General features: G+C 38.0%; 1 protein-coding gene across 2 annotated transcripts in view; it reads right to left on the bottom strand.

The window, feature by feature from the left end:
* LOC120447096 (intraflagellar transport protein 88 homolog) overlaps window positions 1-9,164 on the bottom strand; it is a 28,597-nt gene extending 19,433 nt beyond the window's left edge. For both annotated transcript variants that reach the window (XM_039628502.2, XM_039628503.2), the window contains exons 1-2: window positions 9,036-9,164; window positions 8,787-8,983 (exon numbers count right to left, since the gene is read on the bottom strand). In XM_039628502.2, coding sequence (XP_039484436.1) covers window positions 8,787-8,983; window positions 9,036-9,164 — 326 coding nt within the window. The remainder of the gene's footprint in view (window positions 1-8,786; window positions 8,984-9,035) is intronic.
* Between the last annotated feature and the right edge of the window lie 4,362 nt (window positions 9,165-13,526).

Raw genomic sequence — 13,526 nt, 5'->3', positions numbered from 1 at the left:
TCGTCGAGTGCGGTTCAAGGAATCATATAAAAAGAGGTAGTAGTTTGAGGACAATGAGTTAGTCTTGATAGATCGTCGCTACCGTAAAGAACGAAACGCGCTGTGCCCCTATGGATCCTGAACGTAATTCGACATCAGAAGTGGGATCCGGCCCTCTACCTTCATCAGTAGATGGACCATGGCGTGCCATATTGGAACTACAAAATAAAAACTTAATTGAACTAGTGCGGGCCATACAAACAACGACCCCTGACTCAGTGCAAAGTAAATCGGTTCAACTTCCCAAATATAACCCAGATAAGACTGGCGCCATCGCTTCATCATGGTGTACTACAGTTGAAATTATTTTGAAAGAAAATCCATTAAAAGGCAGTGCGTTGGTAGTGGCCTTAAGTTCTGCATTGGAGGGTAGTGCTTCGCAATGGCTATCCCAAGTGTGTTACGCCGATATAACCTGGCTCGAATTCAAGGAAATATTTATACAACGCTTTGACACAAAGGAAACACCAGCCGCAATGTTTTTAAATATGCTGACAAAGCGACCGACTGATGGCGAATGTCTCGCAACTCATGCAAGCCGTATGGTCACAGAACTTACAACGAAGTGGCGTGAAATGGAAACAAAAGAAATCGCTGTATCTGTGACTCTTGCATTGCTGGCAAGCTTTGATAACCGACTGCAGCGTTTAACTTTCACATCGAATGTTCAATCCAGAGGAGATTTACAGTCCGAATTAAAAGCGTTCACTTTTAATAAAAGGAAAAGCGGCTTTGTGGAGCAACAAACTGAGGCTCATCCGAAACGACAAAAGCCATTATCGATGGAGTGTCATTTTTGCGGAAAATTTGGACATAAGATGTTTGAATGCAGACTCCGGAAACAACAACAGCATGCAAGTAATAATGAACGACATGACCGATACGATGAACATCAACGTGGAAAAGCAAATGTAACGTGCTACAAGTGCGGAGAGCGCGGACACATATCTACCCAATGTACGCAGAAGGAATCTGATAAGAAGACATTCATCCGGGAAAAGCGAGTGGAGCAGTGCAGCGTTGCAGTACCTAAGGGATATATGAACCATAAAGGCAAAATTTTTGAAGTCACCTTTGATTCCGGAGCAGAATGTTCACTGATGAAAGAAAAGATAAGTACGAAATTTTCTGGTAAAAGATTGAATAATATTGTTATGTTAAAAGGCATAGGCAGTAATGGGATATGTAGTACGGTACAAATTCTAAGTAACGTTAAAATTGACGATTTTGTTTTATGTAATTGGGGATGATCACATGCAAAACGATATTGTCATTGTCTATATGGATGACATTATGATAACTGCTGCAAATCAATGTGAGGTTTTAGAAAGGTTAGAGATTGTTTTAAATATTTTGATAGATGCTGGGTTTTCAATTAACATAACAAAGTGCTCTTTCTTAAAAACATCGGTTCAATATTTAGGTTTCTGTGTTAGTGCTGGGGAAATTCGTCCAAACCCTCGGAAAATTGTAGCATTGACTGCTCTTCCGCCTCCACAGTCAGTTACGTCACTTAGGCAATTTATTGGATTGGCATCCTATTTCCGACAATTTATAAAGGGATTTTCGCAGTTGATGAAACCGTTATATTTCTTAACTTCAGAGAAAAATAAATTTATTTGGAAAACAGAACATGAAGAAATACGGAGGACTGTTATTTTTACCCTTACTGATAAACCAGTCCTTGTTATTTTTGACCCCAACTATCCAATTGAGCTGCATACAGATGCAAGTTGCAGTGGATATGGTGCAATCTTATTGCACAAAATTGATAACAAACCCCAAGTAATAGAATACTATAGTAAAACTACTTCACCTGCAGAGTCCACATACCACTCATATGAGCTGGAAACCTTAGCAGTAGTAAACGCTATTAAACATTTCGACATTATTTGTTGGGTAGGAACTTTACTGTTTTTACCGACTGTAACTCACTAAAGGCCTCAAGAAATAAACAAGATTTGACCCCTAGAGCGCAGCGCTGGTGGGCTTATTTACAGTCATTTACATTCGATATTCAATACAGAGAAGGAAAAAGAATGGCCCATGTTGATTTTTTGTCGAGAAATCCCATATCTACAAAGCCAACTTCTGCCGCTAAGGTTACTGAAGAGAAGAGAGTTAATTTGGCCGAAATTTCTAGCAATTGGCTCATTGCTGAACAGCGGCGAGACTCTGACATAGTGAATAGATTAAAAGAGTTTTCTCTTGCTGAAGATATCGCAAAAACCTATGAACTAAGGGCAGAAGTTCTTTATCGGAAAATACAGAGAAATGGCAGAACACGTTGTTTACCAGCAGTGCCACGTGCGTTCAGATGGTCTGTCATAAACCAAGTTCACGAGTCAATAATGCATTTAGGCTTTGAAAAGACACTTGATAAAGTTTACGATTTTTATTGGTTCGATAATATGTCAAAATACATCCGAAAATTCGTTGACAATTGCATCACTTGTAAAATGTCCAAATCCACCTCAGGAAAAATTCAGGCTGAACTGCATCCAATCCCGAAAATTAATATTCCTTGGCACACCATCCACATCGACATAACAGGGAAATTAATTGGCAAGAGTGACCAGAAGGAGTACATTATTGTTCAGGTAGACGCGTTTACTAAGTATGTCTATCTATATCATACCCTTAAGTTGGACAGTGAGAATTGTATAAACGCTGTTAAATCCTCTGTTTCATTGTTTGGAGTACCAAACCGAATAATAGCTGACCAGGGAAGGTGTTTTACCGGAGCGAAGTTTAGTCAATTCTGTTCTGATCACAAAATAAACTTGCACTTGATTGCCACCGGTGCTAGTCGGGCTAACGGTCAAGTGGAACGGACAATGAGCACGTTGAAAATGTGTTAACGGCGGCAGAGACAGGAACGCAGTCTTGGCAGGGTGTGCTAGGAGATGTACAGTTAGCAATTAATTGTACAACTAACCGTGTAACAAGGGCTAGTCCTTTAGAAATGTTATTGGGAAGGGTAGCTCGGCCTTTAGGCCTACTTCCACCTAGTGATCTAGAAAATGATGTTGATCTGAAAAACGTAAGGGAACAGGCTGAAAAAAATGTTTTAGCCACTGCAGTTTACGACAAAGAACGATTTGATAAAAACAAGGCAAAAATACTTAGACACCAAGTAGGAGATTTTGTATTACTTAAAAGCGAAGAAAGGCATCAAACCAAACTAAGCAAAAGTTTAAAGGGCCGTTTGAAATTACACAAGTTTTAGAGGGCGACAGATACATCTTAAAATCCTTAACCAATAAAAGAAAATACAAATATGCGCATAAAGATTTACGAAAATTGCCAGAAGGGGAAGTACCTGAGGAGTTGAATGTGTTTGATGATTATAATAATAATTTCGAAAGTAAAAATGAAAATAATGTTGAAGATGAAAGTGAAAAAGAAAATATTGAAGATGTTGAAGTAAATGTTGAAGACGAAAGCGAAAAAGAAAATATTGAGAATGTTGAAGTAAATGTTGAAGACGAAAGCGAAAAAGAAAATATTGAGAATGTTGAAGTAAATAAAGAATGTGAAGCACACCAATAAGGGTGATGAAATGAAGAGTATTAGAAGCAATATAATGCAAGCACAAGTGCAAAACTTACTAGAGTCTGTTTTGATCATGGCGTGTAGGGCATTTTATTGAGTTATTCTAATGTTGAATAAAGAATGTTGAAGAAAGAAGGTAAAATGATGAAATAAAAGAAAAATAAGAAAGAAACGAAATAAGATCAAAGAGAATGGTAAAGATTATGTTTAAATATGAAGGTTTGTCACTATAATGTTAAAGGATAACTAATTAAGGAAATAAAGTTTATTGTGCTATGGACAAAAAAAATAAAAATAAATGAATAAGAGTAACTTGAATTATGGAACTTTATACACGAGGTCGTGTTAGAGTCAGGATGGCCGTGTCGGAGAATGGAATATTCTTGATTATTCTTAGTATTAGAATTTGGTCGCCAGAGAACTTATAAATTCTTAGTATTAGAGTTTGAGCGTCGGACAACTTCTAATTTCGTAGTATTTGAATTTGCTCGTCTCTCTGTTCCTTCGTTTCGAGGAACCATTGGAGCAAGGCGACGGTGGCGCGTGCAAGAGTTACCACAAATGTGGCGCGACATCGTCGTCGAGTGCGGTTCAAGGAATCATATAAAAAGAGGTAGTAGTTTGATGACGATGAGTTAGTCTTGATCGATCGTCGCTACCGTAAAGAACGAAACGCGCTGTGCCCCTATGGATCCTGAACGTAATTCGACATATATATATCAGCGAAGTGGGTATCGGCCGTTAAGAAAATAGATTTTAGTGAATACAACTACTACAAGGGGGATTTGCGGTTGAGAGCAGGCGGGCAGTCGATTTCAGTTTGAAAAGTTTGCCAGGGTCGCCAACAGCGTGGAAACCAGCAACGTGACAAGCATGGATATCGCCCATTCCAGATAGGACAGGATTTGGAGGTCAGCGTTTGAGCATTGAGCGTTTACTGGAAAAAGCCAACGCTTGCTGATGGTGCTAAAGAATCACGCACTGGAGATCTCTTGGATCATTTGCGTTTTAGGTATGGCCGACCAGAGGAACTTATACTTAGCCAGCTGTGCAGTATTCATAAGGTGCCTCCAACTTCGTAATGCAACCTGTCGAAGATGATACGCTTTAAACAGCGAAAATTTTCGAACTTCAAAAAGTTGAACTTTTTTTTTTTAATCGCAATAACTTCGTTTGACCACGTTTGACCACCCTTTAGAATTTTGAAAAAACTTTTAGTTTAGAAAATATAAGCACTTAAGCAATTAAGCATTTTGCATACCTCAAAACTAAATATTTAAAAAAAAAATCGTTTGACCATCCTTTAAAAATGCATTCTATCGATTGACCACCCTTCAAAAATTATTTTTTTCGTTTGCTTACCCTTAAAAAAAAATAAAAACGTTTTCCCACCTCTTAAAACTAAATATTTTCAAAAAAAATCGTTTGACCATCCTTTAAAATTGCATTCTATCGTTTGACCACCCTTCAAAAAATCAAAAATTATTTTTTTCGTTTGCTTACCCTTAAAAAAATATTTTCAAACAAAATTTAAATAAATCTCATAATTTAGGCAAAATACTCACTCTTTCTCTTTCTTACTCCCAAAAAACGATCAAAGGCCAGAGGTGTCATTGCATATAACCAACATATTCATATAAATAAAACACACATACACATTTTCGGTTCTGCTATTGTATGTATGTAAACCAATTTGCTAGCAACGAAACGTACGACTGATTTTTAGCTATGTAGCTTTTCAGTCGGACAGCGAAGTAACTGTTACGCATATGAAATTATTGTTGCTCAGCATAAGGAACTAGTGAGGAATAAGCAGAATACACAATAATGTTTTTGTAATATGTACGTATTTATGCATTGTCAATGCGGCAAATACCACGTGTGCGTGTGAATTGGCGCCACAGCTTACTGAAAGTAATTTTATATGAACCAGAAAAAAAACAATTGTGTTTGCTTTACCATATTTCATTTTTTATTCAATTTGATTTTTTCAGTGCAGAACCGAAAACGTGTATTTGTGTTTTATTTATATGCATGTGTTGGTTCTATGCAAATACACCTCCGGTCTTTATTCGTTTCTTGGGAGTAAGAAAGAGAAAGAGAGAGTATTTTGCCTAAATTATGAGATTTATTTAAATTTTGTTTGAAAATATTTTTTTTAAGGGTAAGCAAACGAAAAAAATAATTTTTGAAGGGTGGTCAAACGATAGAATGCAATTTTAAAGGATGATCAAACGATTTTTTTTGAAAATATTTAGTTTTAAGAGGTGGGAAAACGTTTTTATTTTTTTTAAGGGTAAGCAAACGAAAAAAATCATTTTTGAAGGGTGGTCAAACGATAGAATGCATTTTTAAAGGATGGTCAAACGATTTTTTTTGAAAATATTTAGTTTTGAGGTATGAAAAATGCTTAAGTGCTAATATTTTCTAAACTAAAAGTTTTTTCAAAATTCTAAAGGGTAGTCAAACGAAGTTATTGCGATTTAAAAAAAAAAAAGTTAAAAAACTTTTGAAGTTCAAAAATTTTCGAAATTCCATATTTTCAAAACTGGACGTGGTCAAAAAAAAGTAATTGGTGGTCAAACATGGTCAAACGATGGTCAAACGATTCCACCTTTCAAATTTCAAAAATTTGATTTTTGCGGACCCAGCTTCTTTGAGCTGCTTTAAGCTCGTGTGTGTAAGCTCAAAGCCTCTATTCAGTAAGCGACCTTCCAACCTTCCCAACCATTGTTCACCTTAGTGCTCAGTTGACAAAGTACGGCAATGGAGAGTCACCACAGATATGGTCCAATTTGTGAAGAACAAGACGAAGTTAAATAGATCAATAGAGACAGGGCTTTACATATCTACGAAGTAATGACTAGATCCTGCAACTCGAATGGTGAGTGTCAATTTAATCGATGTCGTCAGAGGCATATTCACCTTCTGCACAGAGCAGAAAGCTTACGCAGGCTCTGACCATGGCCGATAGACAAAAGGACGCATTATAAACCATTGCCACCTGGAAAGTGCGATATGAATTTTTGGTAATCACAGGATAGATGTGGATAAACGGCGATGACGACAGGGATTCTAGTTCCTACGAGATGAACGTAATGACTTTTGGAGCATGCTGTTCGCCAAAACGCTGCAAATTAAGCCAATACAGTAAATGCCAAACAGTTTGGTTACTCGGATCGGAGAGCAGTCAGCGCCATAATCGACTATTATTATGTGTTTACTATGTGGACAAGCAAATGTACAAGCAAATGATGTAGTTGAGTTCTCTCAGCTTACTAGAAGTGGAGACGGCTTTGGTTCCACTTGGACGAGCAAAGTGCGTCGGATGGGGTAGCGCTGAGCTAAAGAATTTAGGAATGTGTTGGCAGGCAGCCACGGATAACTTCAGATTCAATGTGAAGTATCATCAAGTGCTTAGTTGACAGCGTTTTAAACAGTGCTCGAATTCCTACCATGCAAAAAAATTTTTAGTTTCGTTTATATCTTTGTTTGATTCTCTGGGACGTCTTTGCTGCCGCATGATTACTTAAAGGTATGCAGGCATGCTCCGGTAATCGAATTCGAAAGAATTTTACGATATCCATTTTAAATTAAAAAAATTTGTGCTTCGGTTTTCGAATTCCTAAGAGTTTTTGATTTGTAAAACGGGCACTTTTGTCTGGCCGAAATGAAAAGTAAATGCCTTTATCAAATCAGATATTATTTACTAAGGGAAAAAAACAGAAATTTTCGATTTGGTAACGTCGTCAAAAGCTATAGTGAAGGTTGCCATACTGTTGGTGAAACGAAACAGTTTCGTTTCTTATAAAATACTACTTATAAATTACTTATAATACTACTTATAAAATATAAAAGAATTGATTAATTAGTTTAAAGGAGGGTGTTTTTAAATAATGCTATTTAACCTAATTACTGAATGGTCAAAGTGCAGTAAAATTGCGAATATCGGAATTAAAAGTGGCAGCTCTTGATTTTCTCAAGCCCTCATATTTCTGCCTTCTCCTGGCTTCAAAACAAGCAATGGCAAATATAAAAGGCATTTTTCCACGTAGTATGTGGTGACTAAAGTTAAAAGGATGCTGTTTGAGCTGCCAGAAGAGATGAGAAACATAACATTCCGATAACAAAAATTTTTCCAAAACCAGAGCACCTAAAAACGAAAACGAATGATTGGGCCCAATCGAATACTTAATCAATTTTAAAATACATTAAAATACATATGTGAAGGTAATAGAAAAAGAAAAGAAAGAACTCAATAGCCCAAATATTGTTGGCCCATCGGTCAAATATTAGAGTTCTCCGACTATGGAACTAAAGCGTTACTCAGCTAGTGGAACTGCGAAGAAGAAATTTTAGCACCAACATTTTATGGTGAGAAAAAGTATCAAAACATTTTTTAAAACTGCAGATATAGGCGGGTTGTGGGCGTTAGAGTGGGCGTAGCAAAAAGATATTTGGCAAATCGAGAGAAATTTACAAGACTAACAAAAATGTTAAAAATATCAAAACATTCTTTGGACTTTTGGGCGATTTGTGCGCGTTCCAAAAAGACGCCGCAAACGTTTGTCGATTTATTCATGTTGCCACGCCCACTCTTACCCCCACAAGCCGCCAAAAACGTCCAAAACTGCCAGTCCCATCCTTTTAAAAAATGGTTTGATATTTTGCATTTTCTATCGTTTTGCCAAATTTCTTGATCAGGATTATCTATGTCGGGAACTATAAAAGCTAAAAATTGATTCTAAGCATGCAGAGACACGCTTTTGAAAAATGTTTGTATATATTTTTTAAATTTTCATAGAACCGTAAATTTGTATTTTTTTCCAAAACAGTTTTAGCCAGGCCTACCAGCCTCGCAAAACTGCCACGCCAACACTTTCGAACAATGTGCATTTTGGTTTATATCTATATGCCAAAAACGTTTTGCCAACGCCCACAAGCCGAATCAACACGGTTTTTATTTTTTTGATTTTAATAGTTTTTTTTGCCAATTTCTTTTCGGGCATATGAAATATATTTTGAAACTTGTACATCTCACTCGGCTATAGCGTTTTCTCTTGTCTAACAATATAATAATTTTTTTGACAAATCTTAGTACTTCTATTATTAGTTCTATTATACTTTAAATTTTTTATCCTTTTTACAACTTCTTTTGTGCAACACTCAGCTGAAAAAAGAAAAATACTCACTTTACTTCCTTAATGGCATCCCCAGCGTTTGCTGACGAGAGTGTTTGTTGCTTCGCCTTCTCCAGGAAAAATTGTTCGAACCTTTGATGAGCAGACCCGCAATTAGCCGCGTAGCCCACAGCCCGAACGGCTGTTGACGGTCTTGCAAGACCTGATTTATCACCTCCTGTAGCCCGACTACTAACCAGATTGCCGCGCTGAATTACAGGAGTTACACAGCGTAAAAAATTTATCTATTTCAAAACTCACTGAAAAAAGTTGTGATGTTGGGGGTCTGGGTCTTCCCGCCGCCGTGGGTGGGGGTGGCGGCACTGCTGCATGTTCGGAAACAGGCTCCGGTAATATTTGCGTTCCGTTAGCACTGCTTTTAGAAGTCATTCTTGTCACACAGTCCCTAACACATTAAATGTTGTCAATCAATAGCAACTGTGGTTGAGGGTTGGTCTTTGTTTTGGTTAAGTTGCCTTGGTGATCAAAAGTGAGTGTCACGGTTCCCAGTTAAAGCGGTATACATACATATATGAATAACTACCAATTTAATGTTAATGGTAAAATAGGTGTGGTATATATTAGGCCAAATCATTTTAGTTCATTTACTAAGAAATTTGATTAGTAAGACATTTTTGGAAGTATTTGAATGTTTTAAGTGATTTGTAAGCTGAATCAAGACGAAATTTGCGGATTGCTTATTGCATATTGCATATTCCGGTATGAGCCGAACCCTGTTTTGCGTACACACAGTTTTTGAAAAAATACTAGCATCTTTTTCAATTATATATTAATTTAGAAGGTCCTCTAATTGTAATTATTAATTATTAACATAATTATGTAAGTTAAAAAAAAATAATAATACAAATTTTATATAAAACAAGAGAGAACGCTATAGTCGAGTTCCCCGACTATCTGATACCCGTTACTCAGCTAGTGGAAGGGAGAAGGAGCGTCTTAACCACAATTTTTGGCGGTTTGTAGGCGTTATAGTGGGCGTGGCAAAAAGTTTTTTGGTAAATCGATAGAAATTTACAAGACCAATATAAAAATGAAAAAATATCAAAACATTTTTCAAAAGTGTGGGCGTAGCAGCTTTGGGCGGTTTGAGGGCGTTACAGTGGGCGTGGCAAAAAGTTTTTTGGTAAATCGATAGAAAATTACAAGACTAATACAAAAATGAAAAAATTTCAAAACATTTTTCAAAAGTGTGGAGGTGGCAGTTTTGGGCGGTTTGTGGGCGTTAGAGTGGGCGCGGCAACATGAATCGACAAACTTGCGCTGCTTCTATCTCTCTGGAGTCTGTATGCTTAATCTCAACTTTCTAGCTTTTGTAGTTCCTGAGATCTCGACGTTCATACGGACGGACAGACGGACAGACGGACGGACAGACGGACATGGCCAGATCGACTCGGCTATTGATCCTGATCAAAAATATATATACTTTATATGGTCGGAAACACTTCCTTCTGCCTCTTACATACTTTTCAACGAATCTAGTATACCCTTTTACTCAAGTGTAACGGGTATAAATATAAATAAAACTCACTTTTAATAGTAAAAATAAAATTATACAATAAACTATTTATTTATTTTAAAATTATGGTTTTAATATACATAAATCGTCGAGGAGATACATTTACAGTATTGGTCATACACAAAAGAAAGTTGTTTGGCAAATCGCTAAAAATTTTGAAAACTGATATAAAAAATATTTTTTTAAATGGGGCGGGTTGTGGTCGTTAGAGTGGGCGTAGCAAAAAGTTGTTGTGCAAATCTATAGAATCTTACAAAACTAACAAAAATGTTAAAAAACTTTGATACATATTTTAAAAGTAGGGGCGTGGCTTTTGGCGGTTTTTGGGCTTTGGATTAAACGTGACAACATGGCACTATGGGGCAAACGACAAACTTATGTGGAAAAAGCACATTTTTTTGAAAAGTCGTTAAAAATTTTTTTTTTAATTGAAATGTATTTAAAAAAACTTCAATCTATCATGTTATGTACTTGAAATTTTAAAAGAGGGCGCCACTGTTCAGTGAACAGCTGTTTAGTTAGCTGTTTCGTTTCCGCTGGCACACCGATAACCGAATTTTTGTTAATCGCTGAAAAATCTTACAAGTTTGAAGTGACAAAAAGTGCATAAAAAATTATCCAAAGTGTTACTTATAACATGAATTCGAATCCTTGTGGTTTTTAATATGTGTTTGTGATCTTCGAATGTTAAAATTAACTGTGGTGTCCCAATAATCTTCAGTAAGTTCTAACCCTAATAAAACACAACTTTTGTAGTGTATTCTAATTTATAAATAGAGCTACAAAGTGAGTCCAGCTCACTCCGTCTCTAAAACCTGTTATATGTTGTAGAGTTATCAATTCTTAGTATATGCTATTAGTATAAATGCACACTTTGTAGTGACCAACTCAAACTTTACACTGCAATAACTCTTCAAGACACCCTCGCCCTAAATTATAGCAGCTTTTGATAACCCAAAAAGTGAGAGAATTGTCTTAGACCAATCAGAACAGAATATGATCGTACGATTGTACAGCTAGGGAATGGAAAGCCTATAGCAGTGGCCACCGGCATGGAGCTTCCCAGAGCTTATAATTTTGACGCTGCCCAATTAAACATCATATACACGTGGAGATATAATTTAATTATATATATTCAATCCAATAAAAACAAGAGTGGGATATTCAAATAAATTTCCGTGTGTGATTTGTGTGAAAGTGGAAAAGGTAAAAAGTTCGATATAGTGAGTTCCCATTTCTAACCCAGTTTTCATAGGGATTCGACCCCAAGGCGTAAGGAAGGCCAAGGCCTATATAAGGGCATTTGGTTGCTCTACAACCGACTTCCCCCCCCGTCTCGTCGACCCCCGCATCAGCTCATTATTTAAACCCAGTTCGCTTCAAGACGAGGCCAAAGGTCGACATAACCTTCAGCCAAAAGTTATGCAACCGGCCACCCGCCGAATGGTAACTGGCCAATGGATTGGAAGTCTAGAGCTCATCCAGATTATTCAGCTGTGCAGAAGCTTAGACGGGCGGATCGGATTTAATTATATTTGGACATCATCAACGTTATACAGTGAGGATCACCTCATATGACCAGCGGAGGTCTAACTTAGTGATTTCGTCTTATCGCAGCGCAGCGTAACCGCCGGCGGTCTCCTAAGGTCTTATCGCTGCAGTGCTGCAGTTGCATTTCGGTGTTTTGTTTTGATACTTGATTTTCTTTTGTATTGCAATTAATAATGAATTAAATACTCGCAGATTGACGGCATTTGAATAGGAATTTAAATTAGCACCTTTAAAATTTGACCTACAGCTCGACAATGTCAACGTGAACTTGGGCCCAACTTTACGCACATCATGGAGTGGATCTTTAAGGTCGTGAGTACTAAAAAACAACAACGATAAAAGACAATTTTATGAATTACCTATATTAAAACTCTACAAAATGCCACTCGAACGTCTAAGTAAAATAAGATCTGCATTTGGCTAAAGATTGTATAATATATTTACTAATTTTATATTCAATTACTTATATCTATTTACTTATACTTTACTTTATATACTTTTGTTTAGCTATTGAGCTTTTTCAATAGCTGTTGCGAATAATAAGTAGCCGAAGAAAGTTTGTTTATTTTTTAATGCTGTTTATTTTGCGAATTGTTTACGGCAGCTAGGGCCGACAAAGAGCGATTTCAAATGCACAAGTTGAGTCTTTGCCGAAAAACGAAGAAGTGACAATTGGCGGGACAGACAGCCGAAATGCAGCGCCCAAGCTTAACGTAGGTAGATAACAAAGAGAACAAGGAATGAGCGCCGCACAGATAAATGCGTGCGAGAACCGCGGTTTGCACTATGGGCATCGCAACTGCGACCACTGACTACTTCGGCTTACAATATTAAAGAGTATGAGATTAGTCTACTGCCCAGTTTTGGCGGCTGCGTGACCCAACATCCTCCCCCCGTTGGAAGCTTGGCTTCCAACAGAGTCCTCAAGGGGAAGCGGACACAGCTTGTTCACTGCCCGCCTTATTACTCCAGACGCGGTCCTCAATTCTGCAACTCGAGCGACGCCGTCTCTGCCAGGAATCAACTGCATGACTCTCGCCAAAGGCCATCTCATTGGGGGTAGATTCTCATCCTTAACAAGAACGACGTTGTCCACGGCTACGCCAGGCTTTGGGGTGCGCCACTTGGAGCGCTGCTGGAGCAACGTCAAGTACTCTTCCTTCCATCGCGACCAAAATATTTGCTGAAGAAAGGAGATGCGCTGCCAAGAGTCAAGCCGATTATAGTTTAGGCCCGTTATATCTGGCTCGTCAAACGACGAAGGCGGACCACCATTGAGAAAATGCGCCGGAGTGAGGACGTCCAGATCGGCAGGGTTCTCTGAAATGGGAACTACAGGTCTGGAGTTAATAACTGCCGAGATGTGGCACATTAGCGTCCTCGGCTCGTCGAAGGTCAGAACCGCCGTACCCACAGCGCGGTAGAAATGATGTTTGGCCGTTTTCACCGCTGCTTCCCAAAGTCCACCGAAATGGGGCGACCGTGGAGGGATGAACCGCCAGTCAATCGTCTCCGAAAGGCAAAAATTCTGAACGGAACCTTGATGCTCGCTGCTGAGAAATAACCTTCGAAGTTCTAGAAGTTCATTTTTGGCGCCGACAAAGTTGGTGGCGTTGTCTGACCAAATTTGCTTCGGTTTCCGCCGGGTGCATATGAACCTCTTG

This window comes from Drosophila santomea, chromosome 2R, assembly GCF_016746245.2.
Source record: "Drosophila santomea strain STO CAGO 1482 chromosome 2R, Prin_Dsan_1.1, whole genome shotgun sequence".
NCBI classification, from domain to species: domain Eukaryota; kingdom Metazoa; phylum Arthropoda; class Insecta; order Diptera; family Drosophilidae; genus Drosophila; species Drosophila santomea.
The sequence above is the reverse complement of the archived record's forward strand: the minus strand, read 5'-3'. Positions and strand labels throughout refer to the sequence as shown.